Source organism: Eretmochelys imbricata, chromosome 11, assembly GCF_965152235.1.
Source record: "Eretmochelys imbricata isolate rEreImb1 chromosome 11, rEreImb1.hap1, whole genome shotgun sequence".
Lineage (NCBI taxonomy): Eukaryota > Metazoa > Chordata > Testudines > Cheloniidae > Eretmochelys > Eretmochelys imbricata.
The window spans coordinates 57079847-57094158 of record NC_135582.1 but is presented as its reverse complement, the minus strand read 5'-3'; the positions used below and the strand labels follow the sequence as shown (position 1 = coordinate 57094158).

The 14312-nt window shown below is 42.6% G+C and overlaps 1 protein-coding gene across 7 annotated transcripts; it reads right to left on the bottom strand.

The window, feature by feature from the left end:
• Positions 1–2073: 2073 nt before the first annotated feature.
• Positions 2074–13856, bottom strand: LOC144272155 (uncharacterized). Of its 7 annotated transcripts, none has more exons than XM_077830041.1 (3): positions 10543–10572; positions 7573–7749; positions 2074–4598 (listed from the first exon to the last, which is right to left on the bottom strand). In XM_077830041.1, the coding sequence occupies exon 3, from the start codon at positions 4554–4556 to the stop codon at positions 2529–2531; it is 2028 nt and encodes a 675-aa protein (XP_077686167.1). In that variant the 5' UTR covers positions 4557–4598; positions 7573–7749; positions 10543–10572; the 3' UTR covers positions 2074–2528. The 7 variants fall into 7 exon arrangements, with proteins under 7 accessions (XP_077686167.1, XP_077686172.1, XP_077686171.1 ...); XM_077830046.1 differs by lacking the exon at positions 10543–10572 and having other exon boundaries at positions 2074–2952; positions 3850–4598; positions 7573–10281; XM_077830045.1 differs by lacking the exon at positions 10543–10572 and having other exon boundaries at positions 2074–3639; positions 3741–3931; positions 7573–10281.
• Positions 13857–14312: the final 456 nt, after the last annotated feature.

The following is a 14312-nucleotide window of genomic DNA, read 5'->3' as shown; positions in this document are numbered from 1 at the left end:
GGGGGCAGTCAGGAAGGAGAGGGGAGTTGGATGGGGCGGCGGGGGGTGGTTAGGGAGAGGGGGTCCAGGGGTGGTCAGGGGACAGAGATGGGGGTTGGATGGGGCAGGAGTCCGGGGGGGGCTGTCAGGGGGCAAGAAGGGCGGGGGGGGGCACGACTGGCTGTTTGTGGGGGCACAGCCTCCCCTAACTGGCCCTCCATACAATTTCAGAAACCCGATACAGCCCTCAGGCCAAAAAGTTTGCCTGCCCCTGCTCTAAACTCTGGGGCTTTCAGGGTTACAGAGTCAGCTTTGTAACCCTGGAGAAGTTACATACCTAAGCAGAGGCTGCATGTAGGTCTATTTTCCAGGTATCTGGGCCCTGTTTAAGAGTGGTTAATATACTAGGAACGGTAAGAAATAGTATTCAGAAGATCCAGTTCCACAAGTTGGCATAGTTAGGGAACTATAAAATACTCTCTACCAATAAAAACCAAATTAGAAGAGTTCCTATGGATTTTTTTCCCTTTGAGTAACCAGCTGTCTTCATACACATCACTAACTACACTGCTCGTGTTCACTAGTGCCACATCTTGAATGCCCTTGAGAATTAAGGACATTTAACACTCTCACATTCAGGACTTCAGTTTCTAACAGCAGAATTACTACAAGTTTTTTATGATAGGTTATATCAGTTTATTACAAAAATTTAGAATGTACATTAAAAATTAATAAAAGTGGGTTCAAAATAGGTATTTCAACAGTTAAAATATTTCATGGTGTTATCCTCCACTGTTATAATTCCAGACTATTTTAATAGTTATTAATTCATACTTGTACATAATTCATCTAATTAAAAAAAGTCCCAAAAGCACAAGACAATACCATTAAGAAATTACAACTATCTTACAATTATTTTAATAATCCTTAGTCTTTTTATTTACAATATGCCACTTTGAATTTCAGACTTCTCTTTACTCCTGAGGGAATTTTGCGCCACTGCGCATGTGCAGAATTTACATCTCCTGCAAAGGGAAGCCACAAGAACAGTCATGCGACCCTCCCCAGGAGTATTTTTGGGTGCCCAAAGCAGCTCTCAGAGAAGTAAATCACTGTGAGGCAGGGGCAGGACTGGGGAAGACCAGGCTGGTAGCTCCTGCCCTGCGCCAGGCTCAGCTGCTAGGACTTCCTCTTTCCTTGCATGGCACCCACCCCCCGATTTCTCCCCCAGTTGCAAACTGTGCCCTCCCCTTCCCCCCTGCACCTATTGCTCCTCAGCTTCAGGGAGAGGGATCCCTGCACAGGGAGCTGCTCCCCCATCCGCCCAACCCCCATGGATCCAGACCCCCTCATACCTGGACCACTCCGACAAGCCAAGCACACCCAGATCCCCACCCCACCGAAACCCTAACCAGCTGCACCTGGATCCCTCTCTCACTGGGCTTCTCACACCTCCAGCATCTGTACCCCACCACTGAGCCCCCCAAACCCAGACCCCCCTGAAGAGCTCTATCCTCCCCACACTGACCCCCTCTGATGAGCCCCAACTTCCTTCACCTGGAACCCCCTGCAGAGTCCCATTACCGCTGCACCCAGAACCCCCCAACAAGCCCCTGTGCATCCAGATCCCCCCTGCACTTGGATCCCCCACTGAGCCACCTGCACTCAGGTTACCGCACACAGAACCCTCTCAACCCACCCCTGGATTCCCCCACGCTAAGCCCTGCCACACTTGGTTCCTGCCTTGCCAAGCCTGCCTGCCCACACCTGGTGCACCTGGATGGAGGGGAAGGTGTTTCTGGGACAGGCCCAGTCCTAGCACTGTCAGGGTTGGGTGCAGCCTCACCGTCGAGTCCGAATCCCAAGGGGTAGCTGCACAATGATTTCCCACCTCTGTGCAGCCAGTGGCCTATGCTCCCCAATGCCATGTGGAGCCTCCACATTTATTTGACAAATAAAATTTGTAGAGTTTTGCAGAATTTTAAAATATTGTGCACAGATTTTTTTTTTGGCACAGAATGCCCTTAGAAGTATCTCTTTTAACACAGTCATAAATACAAATTATTCAAGGATAGTGCCCTCCAAAACTCATATGTAAAAAAGCAGGTTTTATTTAATCTTCACCCAGCCATTTGGCTCCTGACTGAGAGTATTGTACTGAGGCACAGAAATGTAGTGTCAAGTTCTGTATCACTCAATATAAAAATATGCCATGACTGCATTACATTAATAGGCTAATGGAGAGGGGTTTTTGGTGCGCTCTCTAATCAGCATCTTCAGTCAAGTGCACCCCCACCAAATGAATTACTATTAGAGCATGCCTCATTAAATTTTACTTTCGTTTTTCAAAAATCCTCTTCTAAAAGGGTTGTGTGGTTTTATGCAATGTATCTTACTCTGTGAAAAGTAGTTCTTACTAAATGAATGGGAAAACGGATTTGTAGATAGAACATTTTAAATGCATGAATCAAATAGTTCAATTGCAATGAGCCATTTTGAAAATCCTTGCTTACTTTTCTAAAAAAGAGATCCTCTTCACTTGAGTCTTTTCAAAATATATCCTCCTCAGAGTCATCTGTAGCATCCTTGCTATTAGCAATTGCATAAAACTCATTATTAAACAAAGATATCATCTCTTTGGATGGCTGAAACTGGTTGCAGCAAATCTTATTTCGGTGCATATAGGCCCTGATCCTTAAGATATTTTCAAGTAGGGTGTCCTGCAGTCTGTTCTTTAACTTGGTTTTTATCAAGTTCATTTGTGAGATTGTACACTCCACGGCTGCAGTGCTGAAGGGTAAGGTGAGAAGGGCAAGGGCAAATAATCCTAGCTCAACAAAATCCTTATCACCAACTTCATCTGTGTGTTTTGCAACTTCTATCCAGAACTGTTCTATTTGGCTATCTTCTGTGTTCGTCCATGAGACTGCATCCAGATTTCTCCATTGCTGTTTCAACTTGATATGATCCCCTCTACACAAGGACAAAAAAGACAGGGTTGAGAATTCAGGTTTTGTAGGACTGAGAACAACTGAAGGGCTGAGAGCGCTGAGAGATTCTAGATGATGGACATTTGGAGGCAGTCGGAGCTTTATTTGCTTAGCAAACTCAAGGATACAATCTCGACATCTGCTTTGGATGGTATCTACTGTATGTGAGGAAAGATTTGCATTTATTAATTCTGATAGGAACGCTGATCCAAAGTTAACCTCTGAAAGAGGCATGTAGTTCCTGTTACAGTGAATATCATAATTTACAATGGATGTCCATGTTGTAAAGACACAAGGTTTCATGACTCTTTGTACCAAATTTTGATAGAACAGCATTAATTCAGCAATAAGGTTAACTGGATTAACTGTTTCAAACTGAAATAACTTGTTGATCCTGTTAGCTTCCTCAATAAGAGGCTGCAGAAAAACAAGATAGAGTCTATTTACTGGGTCAGAATACATTTGATAGAGAAGCTCAGCACTGTAGTCCCTTTCATTGTCTCTTATAGACTGAAAGTGCAACATCAGAGCTTCATACTGATCAAGTACTCTGTTAATACAAGGGCTAATGGACAGCCATCTTGTCTCAGTAAGCTGCAGTATTTTCAGGAAATTCTCTCCAACACTGATGGCAGCATACAGTTCATGGTACCTCTTCTGGTGGAAAGTGCTATGGGAAAACCACAAGTACGTCCGTGAAACCATGTACTCTATGTTCAATGGAAGCACATCAATGGCTTTTGAAGAACACAAATAGAGAGAGTAACTTACATATTTGATGAAAACTCCACAAGGATTGAGTTCATAAAACTTTTTGAGCAATGAATTCTTATTTCCACATAAGCTTGTATTGAAACCATCAGCAGCAATCCCAACACACCTTTTTATGTTCAGCTTGTTGTCATTTAGAAATGTCAAGAGTGCTTCTGTGATACTACCACTTCTAGTCAAGTTAATGATCCCTGCAAAGGATGATACAATACATTTAAGCTTGTTGCTGAAGTATCTTACTATCAAGCAAAGTTGCTTTTGTGCTGATACATCTGTACTTTCATCAATGATCAACGAGTAGTGTCCATTGCCAATGTCTCTGAGAAGTTCTTTGTGTACAGTAGGACCAATGACATTTCTAATCAGTGTGGAACATTTTGTTTTATGCAGACTAATGTCCTTCTCTGCTATCCCTCCAACAATGCAGCCTAGGTGATCCACTGTGAAAATGCTCATATGGCAAGCTATGTGTGCCGCTAGCTTCAGTGCGCACACATTAACAGATTGATCCAATTTGGCTTGCGTGATATCATCATCAAATGAATTTTGGTTTTCAACTTCAAATTCAAATGAATGTTTTTTCATATCAGAAGAATGTGAAAATAAAGCAACATGTCTCTTGTGCTTTTTTGTTTTACTGTGTGCAACCAAATCACTATGATGGGCTCTGATTTCACATGCGCAGTATTTGCATGCTGCCTTTGTGTCATCTCCTGGTACACTTCGAATCCATTCTTTTAATCCAGTTTCCCTTTCCCAATCTCGACAGTATCTTTTTCCATACTTTTCCCACTTCCCAAGTGGTTTAGGTGCCATCTATGGTCATGTGTTATAGGCTTCTCTAAGAACATAAGATTCCTTAAAAATAAAAATAGACAATTACTATAAAACTCCCAAGATAAAAGTAACATGAACATTTTGAAATCCCTTATTGGAGGATTAACAAAAAATGGTCACATAGAAAAAAAGAGGATTTCACCAATAAATTCTGACAACCAGTTCAAACTCTTCAAAAGGCAAAGGCTTGCTAAACCTTTAAAGAAAATCTATATGTAAGTGTAACTCAGGGTCCAAATATTCAAATTTGTTAATTTTCATCTGACTATAAACTGCTAGTTCAAAAAGTTCAGAGGTACTTTAACAAAACTGGTAGGCAGCGAATTTTACAACTGTAGGATGCCTTCTTCTTCCCAAATGGGAAAAAAGTTATACAGGTCATAATTAACATGTTCCCACAAGCTATTTTACTAATAAATGTCTTGTGCCTAATGCCCAAGACTGGGATTAGGAATGCTGGGTTCTATTCCCAGTTCTGTCCAGGCTTCTTGTGACCTTCAGCAACTCATTTAGATCTCTAATTAGGCACCAAAATAAAAATGGACTGATTTTCAAAGGTGTTGAGGCCCTCAAACTCTCACTGACTTTAGTGGAATCTGAGGATTATCAACATTCGTAAATTTGTGCCTAATTAGGGATTTAAGTGCCTAAGAGTAGACACACAATTTTAAAAAAATTAACCTCAACTCTGTGTTTTGGTTTATCCATTTATAGGGACAATACTTTTCTACTATGCAGACATTTTGAGTCTTAATTAATGTTTTTGAAGTGTTTTGAGATCTTTGGATGGAAAGCAGTATGTAAGAGAAGTAAAAATTAGTCTAGCTTAATATTTTACAATTTTATAATATTACTCAATATATCACCAAAATAATCTCCATATAAAAGATATTAATCCCCACTCTTCCAAAACGTGCATACCCTGCATTAAAGGGAAAAAATGTCCACAGAGGATCTAATTTCAGGTTGTATTATACAAATTATATTATCAAAGCAAAAGCGGAATGGACTGCTCACGTTACTAGTAATGGTATAGAACTCTTAAAGGACACTGGTTCTAATCAACTCCCAGTTGGTTCGGGCCAGATTTTGTAAGGTATTTAGATGTCTACAGATACAAATAGGCTCCTAAATACCTTTAAAAGTCTGGCGCTTGATGACTGAAAATCATTGCTGTCTGGTAGCTGCTTAGTGATCTATGAAATTAGTTGATGGTTTCAGTCCAGTTGCCTACATCAAGTACCATCATTGCAACTATTACACTTGGTGCCAGTCTTAGTAGAGAGGCCAAAGACAGAATCGGTCACATGACTAGATCGACAAAAGAACTTGGGCATTTCAGTGCCTAACTTTTAGGCACTTTGCCACCCACAGCCTGGCTCAAGCACGTAGGCTACCCATACAATGCATGGGAAGAGATGGACATCTAAGAATGGGATCACAAAACAGAATAGTGAGCAGGGATCCACCTAAATTTACCAATAGGAAATGCTGAGGAGAGGTGTGGGTACCATGTGCCACCACTCAAAGGCATTAAAGTGCCTAAGTCCACACTAGACTAAGTGTCTACCTCCACTAAATATTCTCGGCCATAAACCCTCTTCTGGAATGAGGTATCTACGCTGTTTTGTTTTTTTAAGACATGCCACAGAGAAGGTGGTGGACCCCCCTTAATAATTTTTAGCTCAGTGATTAGACCATTCACTCAGGATATAGATGACCCAGGTTCAATTCCCCCTCTGCCTTATGTGGAGAAAGGATTTGAACTTGGGTCTCCCATGAGAGTACCCTAATCACTGGCTATGGCATAATCTGATACGAGTCCCTCTCAGTTTATCCCATGGAAGCTGTTCCACTGTATATAAGTAATTACATATGCACTGGAACAGAAAGAGAGTGAGAATGACTCTATAGCTGTTATGGCTTTGGCACTCACCTAGCATGTGAGACATTGAGGTTCCAGTCCCCCTGCTCCAATGCATATTTGATTATTTATAAAAGTGGAACAGTTTCAACAGGAGAGAATGAGAGTTACTTGTCCCAGTATACCCCATAGGCCAGTGGTTAAGGAAATCACAAAGTAAAGGAAGACAAATTCAATTCCTTTCTTCACCTCAGGCACAGGGAGAACTGAACCTGGGTCTTTTACATTCTGAGTGAGTGTTCTAACCACTGGGCTAAACATTATAAGGGGGCAGTACCACCACCTCCTCTTTTATGTAGGAACACCTTCTGGATCAGGCTCTACAGGCAAGATAGGCAGAGGAACACTTAGTTTGAGGATCCTGCTGGGGCTCAGGTGCCCAGACACCAAGACTGAGGAGGCTGTACACATGCTCCCTTGGAAAGGGAAATTCAAGCACCTTTAGACTTTAGAGTGAGACAGCAGGTGAGCAGGGATTTTGAGGATCTCGGTGGTGCTTTAACATTGGCCTTAAGCACCTAAATCGTTTTGTGGATCTGGCCCACAGTGACTAGACTTCACTCTCATCCCAAAACTGATCCTGCAGAGTGAGGCATAGGCTCAGTGACAGCCGGTAACGAAGGCAAAAACATCCCTATGTACTTTTTTTGTGAATACTTCTTCAAGAACGTCAACAGTCATCTTTCATGAGCACTAAATTCAGTTAAAATCCCAATATGTCTTTGGTTTCAATCCTATTCTCTGCATCAATCTAAAAAAGTTGGTAAACATGTTTGATTTTTAATTTCCAGCTCCCAAGAAAAGTTTCCTGGGATATTCAAAAAATGAAATCTAGCAACATCATTTTCTTTTCTTAAAAAAATAAATAAAACAAAGTTTTAAGAAATCTGTGCGAAGAAACATAACATTTCAACACAGTAAAAATACTCCAATGAAACATAAAATACATAGAAGACCAGAAGAAAAAATAAAGGGTGAGTATTTTAAGCCTTAAGAGCATCAGACTTGATTTAGTTAGAAGCTCCTGTTCTGTAAATAACTTTATGCTGTTCCTTCTCTTCTGGTACCAACCTTTCCTTTATTCAGAAGTACTCCTCTTGACCACCAAGTAGTTTCTCTTCTCCCTGTATTTCTCTTGGTGTCTTGGAGTGTGTCTATCACTGTTGTTGTAGAATGCTTACTCAATGCCATAGAAAAATTTTGAAACCAGCAACACCCCCCCTGTTCGTTACCAGAGGATATCAAGATCTACCAAAAAATAAAAACCCAACCTAATTCTCAGCAATATTTCTGAAGAATCAACAATCAGAAACAATTCTAAAACAAATTGTAAAATATTTTTCCATCTGTCTATGTCAGACATTTCTAACATGCCTATCATTGTAGTAAGGGAAAAGAGCAGGAAATGCAGTCTCGCTGTCTACTTTATGTAAATGTACTGTACTCTGATATCTAGGTGATGCTCACATTAAAAATCTCTAAAAAGAGTAGAATCTAAGTCCCATATACATTGAGACACATTAATTTGTCTGTAAAAGATCCTGTACTTCATCTCTGCTCCTTTCAGCTTTTATTTTAATTCCCTCCTATTCACCCCTTATATATGTTTTTTTTTGCTTTGTACTCTGAACTTTGTCAGGTTTGGTCTTGGCCTGATTGATCTATAGAGCCCTGAAAATCTGCGGATTTATATCCACAGACCATTTTTGCAGATCGCAGATCACATGTGAATATAAATTTTGTATCTAGAGCCCTACAAATCTGCGGATATCTGCTTTATATCCACGGATGGGATATGGATACAAATTTCGTATCTGTACAGGGCTCTACTGATCTATTCCAGTAGGGAAGTTCCAACTTTCAAGGTGCCTTTTTTTTTTTTATTAAAACATTTATATCACACTGTCCTAATGACAACAGAGAGCTTTTTTGATATTATTTAAACTTGGTTTTCCTTTTAAAAAAGAGAAGCCACCAGCACAATCAATCCTATAATACCAAACTAGAGCATACATTTAGAATAGAGGAAAAACTGACTAGAAAGTTTAACAGATTCATTTCAACCTTCTGATTATGAGTTAAAAATACTTTTACAATATCTAACACTTTTCAGAGTCATTTTATGTGGGCAAAGGGTGGTTCCTAATCGGAGCTCGCAGAGGTGACCATATGTGATCATGGATAATTACGGTTTAAAAACCATTGCATTTTTAACATGCTGTATTTAAAACTGGTTCTATAGATAATTGAATAGTGCAGCTGTATGGGATGCTCCATTGGCAGCCAAAGCAGTAATACAGCAATTTTTCTTTTATAAACACAAAGACTTTCAGAGTTCCTTCCATCGAAATAACTAAGAATGCTTTACACACAACTGTTAAGGCAATACAATTCTGTGAGACAGGGAAATAGGCCAAGTCACTAACCATTCTGTTTCAAGGTGATACAAAGTGGTGGCAGAGCTTTTGGAAATTAAACCCAGAATTCCATTCTCCTAGTCCTATGCTTTAGTCACAAGACAATGATAGAAAGCGATAAGAGCTTCACCAGCATGTACATGGGGATCTCAGGACATTGAGCCCCCTGGTGAGGCAAAGATGGAAGAAAGTCACTCCCTACTAGCTTAATCATGTATTTAATTGTGAAAATATGTACAGCATTGGCAAAATTTCATAAGAAATTGTAAGCTAAAAAAGTAAGCTGAGAACATTAACTCTCTCAAAAGTAGATAGCAATGGAGTTGGATTATGTTCAACTGACGGAAGGTCATCTAGAATTTGAAAGCAAAGCTAGACCTCTACATTTCAGATGGAATTTAAATGTATAAGGAACAAGGGTTCTCAAACTGGGGATCGTGAGGTTATTACATGGGGGGTAATGAGCTGACAGCCTCCACCCTAAACCCCACTTTGCCTCCAGCATTTATAAAAGTGTTAAATATAAAAATGTAGTTTTAATTTATAAGGGGGGGGGGCACTCAGAGGCTTGCTGTGTGAAAGAGGTCCCCCAGTGCAAAAGTTTGAGAACCACTGATCAAGAATATTAGAAAAGTTTCAGGTGAAATGAAAACTGATGAGAGACATGAACTATTCAATGGAAAATACACAGTAAGTTTTGGAAGTATTATTGCATCTATTTATATTTTAGAAAGTGGAAGCAGAGGCATGAAATCCCTGCTGAGAGCTCTACAGATGCTTTCATGACAGTGTTTCAGTGGTTAGGGTTCTTGGACTTAGGAGACCAGGAGTCCAATTCTTACACTCTCAGACGCTTCCTGTGTGACCATAAGCCACTTACTTAGTGTATGACTATCATACAGTGCACTGCTGTGGCATAAACACATCCTACATCAACAGAAGGGTTTTTTCCATCAACGTAGCTAATCCACCTTTTAGAGAGATGGAAGCTAGATCAAGGGAAGAATTCTTCCCTTGATCTAGCTACTTCTACAGTGCGGGGTTAGATCAACCTAATTACATCAACAGGACGTTAAGTTTTTCATAGCCCTGACCAAAGCAGTTAGGTCAATCTATTTTTAGGTGCAGACGAAGCCTCTGTCTCCATACCTCAGTTTGCCATCTGTACAATGGGAATGCTAGCACTTCCCTACCCCTGCAGGGTGTCGTGGAACGTGGAGATAAATATGTTGAAGGCTGAAGCAGGGACCGGCCCTAGGGAGCGATTTCAGTACCTAGACCATCCCTCTCCTGTGGTCTCCCTGCCCTGGGGCTCAAGGCTCCTGTCCGTTAGTCGGTCTCTCTCTGGGGCCCCCCACTCAGAGCTGAGCGCCATTGACCCCCACCCCGGGCTCCGCGAGTTCACCCCGCCCCCCTCGCACACCCGGGCTCGCCGCGCCACTTCCCGCCCCGCGCCCAGACCTCTGGGCGCGGGAAGAGCCCCCCCCGCGACCCGCCAGGCAGGGCCGCGGGCCTGCGCCCTCCCTATACCGCCCCCTCCCGCGCCTAGGCCCCTCTTACACGCAGCGGCCCCTGAGCTCGCCTCCCTGGCTCGGGGAGCCAGTAAAACAAAGGCAGCACGCACCGGGCACCAGCGCTTCTGGGCGGCGCCTTCCCATCACTCCTACCGCCTCGGCCCGGGCCGCGCCCGCTCCAACCATACAAGCAGGGCCCAATCAGCGCCCGGTTCTTCTGACTGACAGCCCGTTGTCCCACAGGGCTGGTTGCTCCCGCCCAGACTCCCTGATCGACAGCAAAGCCACCCAATCGGCTGTTGCTCAAAGAGGTAGGGGGTCGGCACCCGAAGGCGCTCACTGCAGGCTTGAAGGAAGCAGCGCACGGAGAGCGTGTGCCTTCACAGCGCCACCTGCTGGGCGAAGGCGGGAGAAACTGCAATGTCATAACAGTATGAAGTTAGAATCTATTATGCAATTAATATTAACCATTTGTTAAATATTAATATAAAATCGCACTCAGTAAGTGGATAGTGCCCTTATATTCATGAAAGTGGGCTCTGAACCAGACTTTGTTGAAAACACCGCAAAGGACATTTGGGGTGAGCTAAATGTATTTAGACTAAAGGTTAGTCTATTAAGTTTAGTCTTTAGAAAACATGTTATACTTTTGTTTTATATGTAACCTGTTTCCATTATTCTTACTCGCTATCTCTTAAATCTTGATCATTGACAATAAACTTATGTTTGTTTTAACTATAAATATATCTCAGTGCTATGGCGTTGTACAAGGAGCTGATCACTAGTTGAATTGCTCAAGCAGGTGTGTATACTGTTCCTTTGGGGACAGCAGACCTGGTATTACTGTGAGTGTTCAGTGGATAAGGGGCTGGCCACTGCAAGGGAATGTTTCAAAGAGGCTCGGGTACCAGAGTATACCTATTGTTAACCTGCAAGGCAAAGGAAGGGCTGACATAGCCCAGAGGAGATTGTTTGGGTGGTTAGCAAACTGGAGGTAAGAGCTGACTTCTACTAAAGCACAAGCAAGCCCCTCTCTCACTGGAGGCAGGAGGGTAACAAGGTGACTCACAGTCCTGGGTAGCTTGAGAACCATCACAGTGGCACAGTCATGGCAGGATTTACTCAGTTTGCTGTTTAGCTAAGGATCACGTTCCAAGCACTGAAGTTTGGAAACAGATAGAAAAGGTTACCGTTGATTATTTTCTATTTATATATTTTGAGTAAAGGAAATAGTATAAAAGAAGGTATAAGATGAGTAACCATAATGAACAGCAAAAAGACAACCTGATGTACCAAAAGGACTTGAGGTCTAAAAGCCTGGAGGTGTCAGGAAGTTAAGCATAAGCAAAACTCTCTCTCGCTGAAGGCAAAAGGGTAACAAAGTGACTAACAGTCCTGGGTACCCCGAGAACCATCACAGTTACACACATTAAACTCCTGCTACACTAAATTCTTGTCTCTCTTGATCTCCCGGCCTAGATCTCCAAGAGACTCAACAAATAATCCTTTCTGTGGCTATGAGAAGAAGGGGTGGGGGTGTCAATAAAGAGAGTCTAACAAAACATGAACTGATAGAAGGGAATATAAAAATAAGGGAAGAGAAGAAAAGACCCTCACCATCTTCCAGCTATTTGAATGGCCAGCTCAAATAAATGGAAAAATGGTAACATTCCAGATAGATCATTCCCCTAATAAAAACTGAATTAGAACATACAGCTTGACAAAATTTATCTGAAACACAGAAAACAAACTATAATAAAATATAAACTTCCTCCCCATGGCAACATCTATCCCATTAAAAACTCTACCATTTATCCCAATAAAGATTCCAAACAGCTGTGCTAGCCCATCTCAATCTGACCTTAATAGGATCTCTTAAAGTACCCTTAACAAACTCAAACTGCCAACACTGGCTTCATTTAAGCTTCTCTGATACATCAGGAAAATAGAAGAGATATGATTTATGACACCTTTGACCACCTACTTGCTGGTGAGACCAGGTTGCTAACACTTGTCTATCTAATCTACCCATTATTTATATTTATAGAGCACCCATCATGGTAGTATCTCAGCATAGTATCATTGAGTGACTGAAAACCATTACAATCTAATAGATGTTGGGAGATCCTAAGTGAAAATGGTGGTGGTTACGCTAACCCAGGAGAATAAAAATAAAAGCCACCACAGATTTTGCAATAATGTCATGCAGTTTCCTGTTGTTCTTTGTCCAACAGAATACAGAGCCTTTCACCCCTAGGACGCTAGTCCAAGTCCAATTCAATTTTCTGCATGTTTCCTTTAGGGTTGAAACCTTTCAGGTTTGGTCTGAGTCTAAAGGTGATTTTTTTTTTTTAATTTTAATTTGAGAAAACCCACTTAATATGTTTCTGAGTTTAGTTAAGGTTTCTTTCAAGCCCCTCCAGCCAAGGCAGCCCAAAGGAACATACAGAATTAGCATAATTTCTGAATGCCCTATGCAGTGTCTATCAATCAGGTTTGTGGCTGCAATGACCAGCTGCTGTACCCACATCGCGGAGGATTTGCAGGCAGTTTGGGTCAGATTTTTACAGGAGTTAGGCACTGAGGTGCTTTTTGAAAATCCTACTAAGCACCTATCTGCATCTTTGGGTGCCTAAATACCCTTTAAAAATATGAGCATAAATCAGGAGTAACTCCAGATAAGTCAGTGGAATTCCACTACTGAAAAACTAGCAAATAAGACCAGAATTGGACAATATGGGGGGGGGGGGTTGTTCAAAGTCAAACTCTTAAATATTAGAGAAATCATGGTGGTGACCGCTCGCATTCATAAGTAATAATGTTCCTGTATTCTAAAGTAGCAGCCTCAAACACTGCTACTTGCAGTAGTGTTACTGCAGTAGTGTTACTGCCGATCAGCAGCGATAGATAGAGTAGATCACATGTCTATCCAAGCCTTTTCAGAGTTATGCTGATTTCCTGTGGTGTGGGTTTTGGGCCTGCTTGCAGGTGCCAGGCAGAGCAATCGTGTTGCCACACTGTGCTGTGGTGCTATGTTATTCCAGTCAGCACATTTGCACTCTGGTGGAACTCTGTCACAGTCTGATGTTGACACTTTCTTAGGTTGGTGTCACAATCTCCTAGCACTGTGAAAGGGAAGGGAACAGCTACCACCAATAGTATGGACATGGGGCAACCTGTGGGAGACTACATGGCATTCATTCCCTATATTCCTGATCCACCATCTTGTGCACCAGAGTGTTGGTTTTTTTTAAAAGTCTGTAGCGCTTATTGTTATGAAGATAGACTTACTTTATATTTTGGAAGATAACTGATTCAGTGACTTCTGCCTCCGTTTTCTGGACCCGAGACAATAGCTTTGAGGGGTGTGAACTGCCTCATTAATCTCCGTGAGGTTTTAACTGAGCGATCCAATTATGAGAATTCAAATGTCAGCGTCGCTGACTGTCTCACGGCTCCTCCAAGCGGGTACGAAAGGAGAAAAGGACCATGCCATGACTATCCGCACGCTTCGCTGTAAGGGACAGCGCATGTTCGGGCCAGGCCCGGGTGGCGCTCCACAGAGCACCCCACTCGGTCATCTCCAGAGTCAGAGAGGAGCTTCGCCCGGCCGAACACAGCGGGGCACCCAAGCTCCGTGGGCGAGCCCAGCAGGGCACCTGAGCCCCACCGGGCCGCGAAACAAGCCTTGACATGGGCACAACGCCCTGTGAGCGGCACCTGCCTCTGGCATCCCCACCGGCCGGAGCTAAGAAAGGCTCCACCCCAGCTCTGACCCCGCAGCTCTGGCGGGAGCTGCCTGTCACGGTTCAGTAAAGCCAAGCACGCCGAGGGTAACAGGCAAACGAGCGGGTGGATGCCCGCCGCAAAGAACCATCCC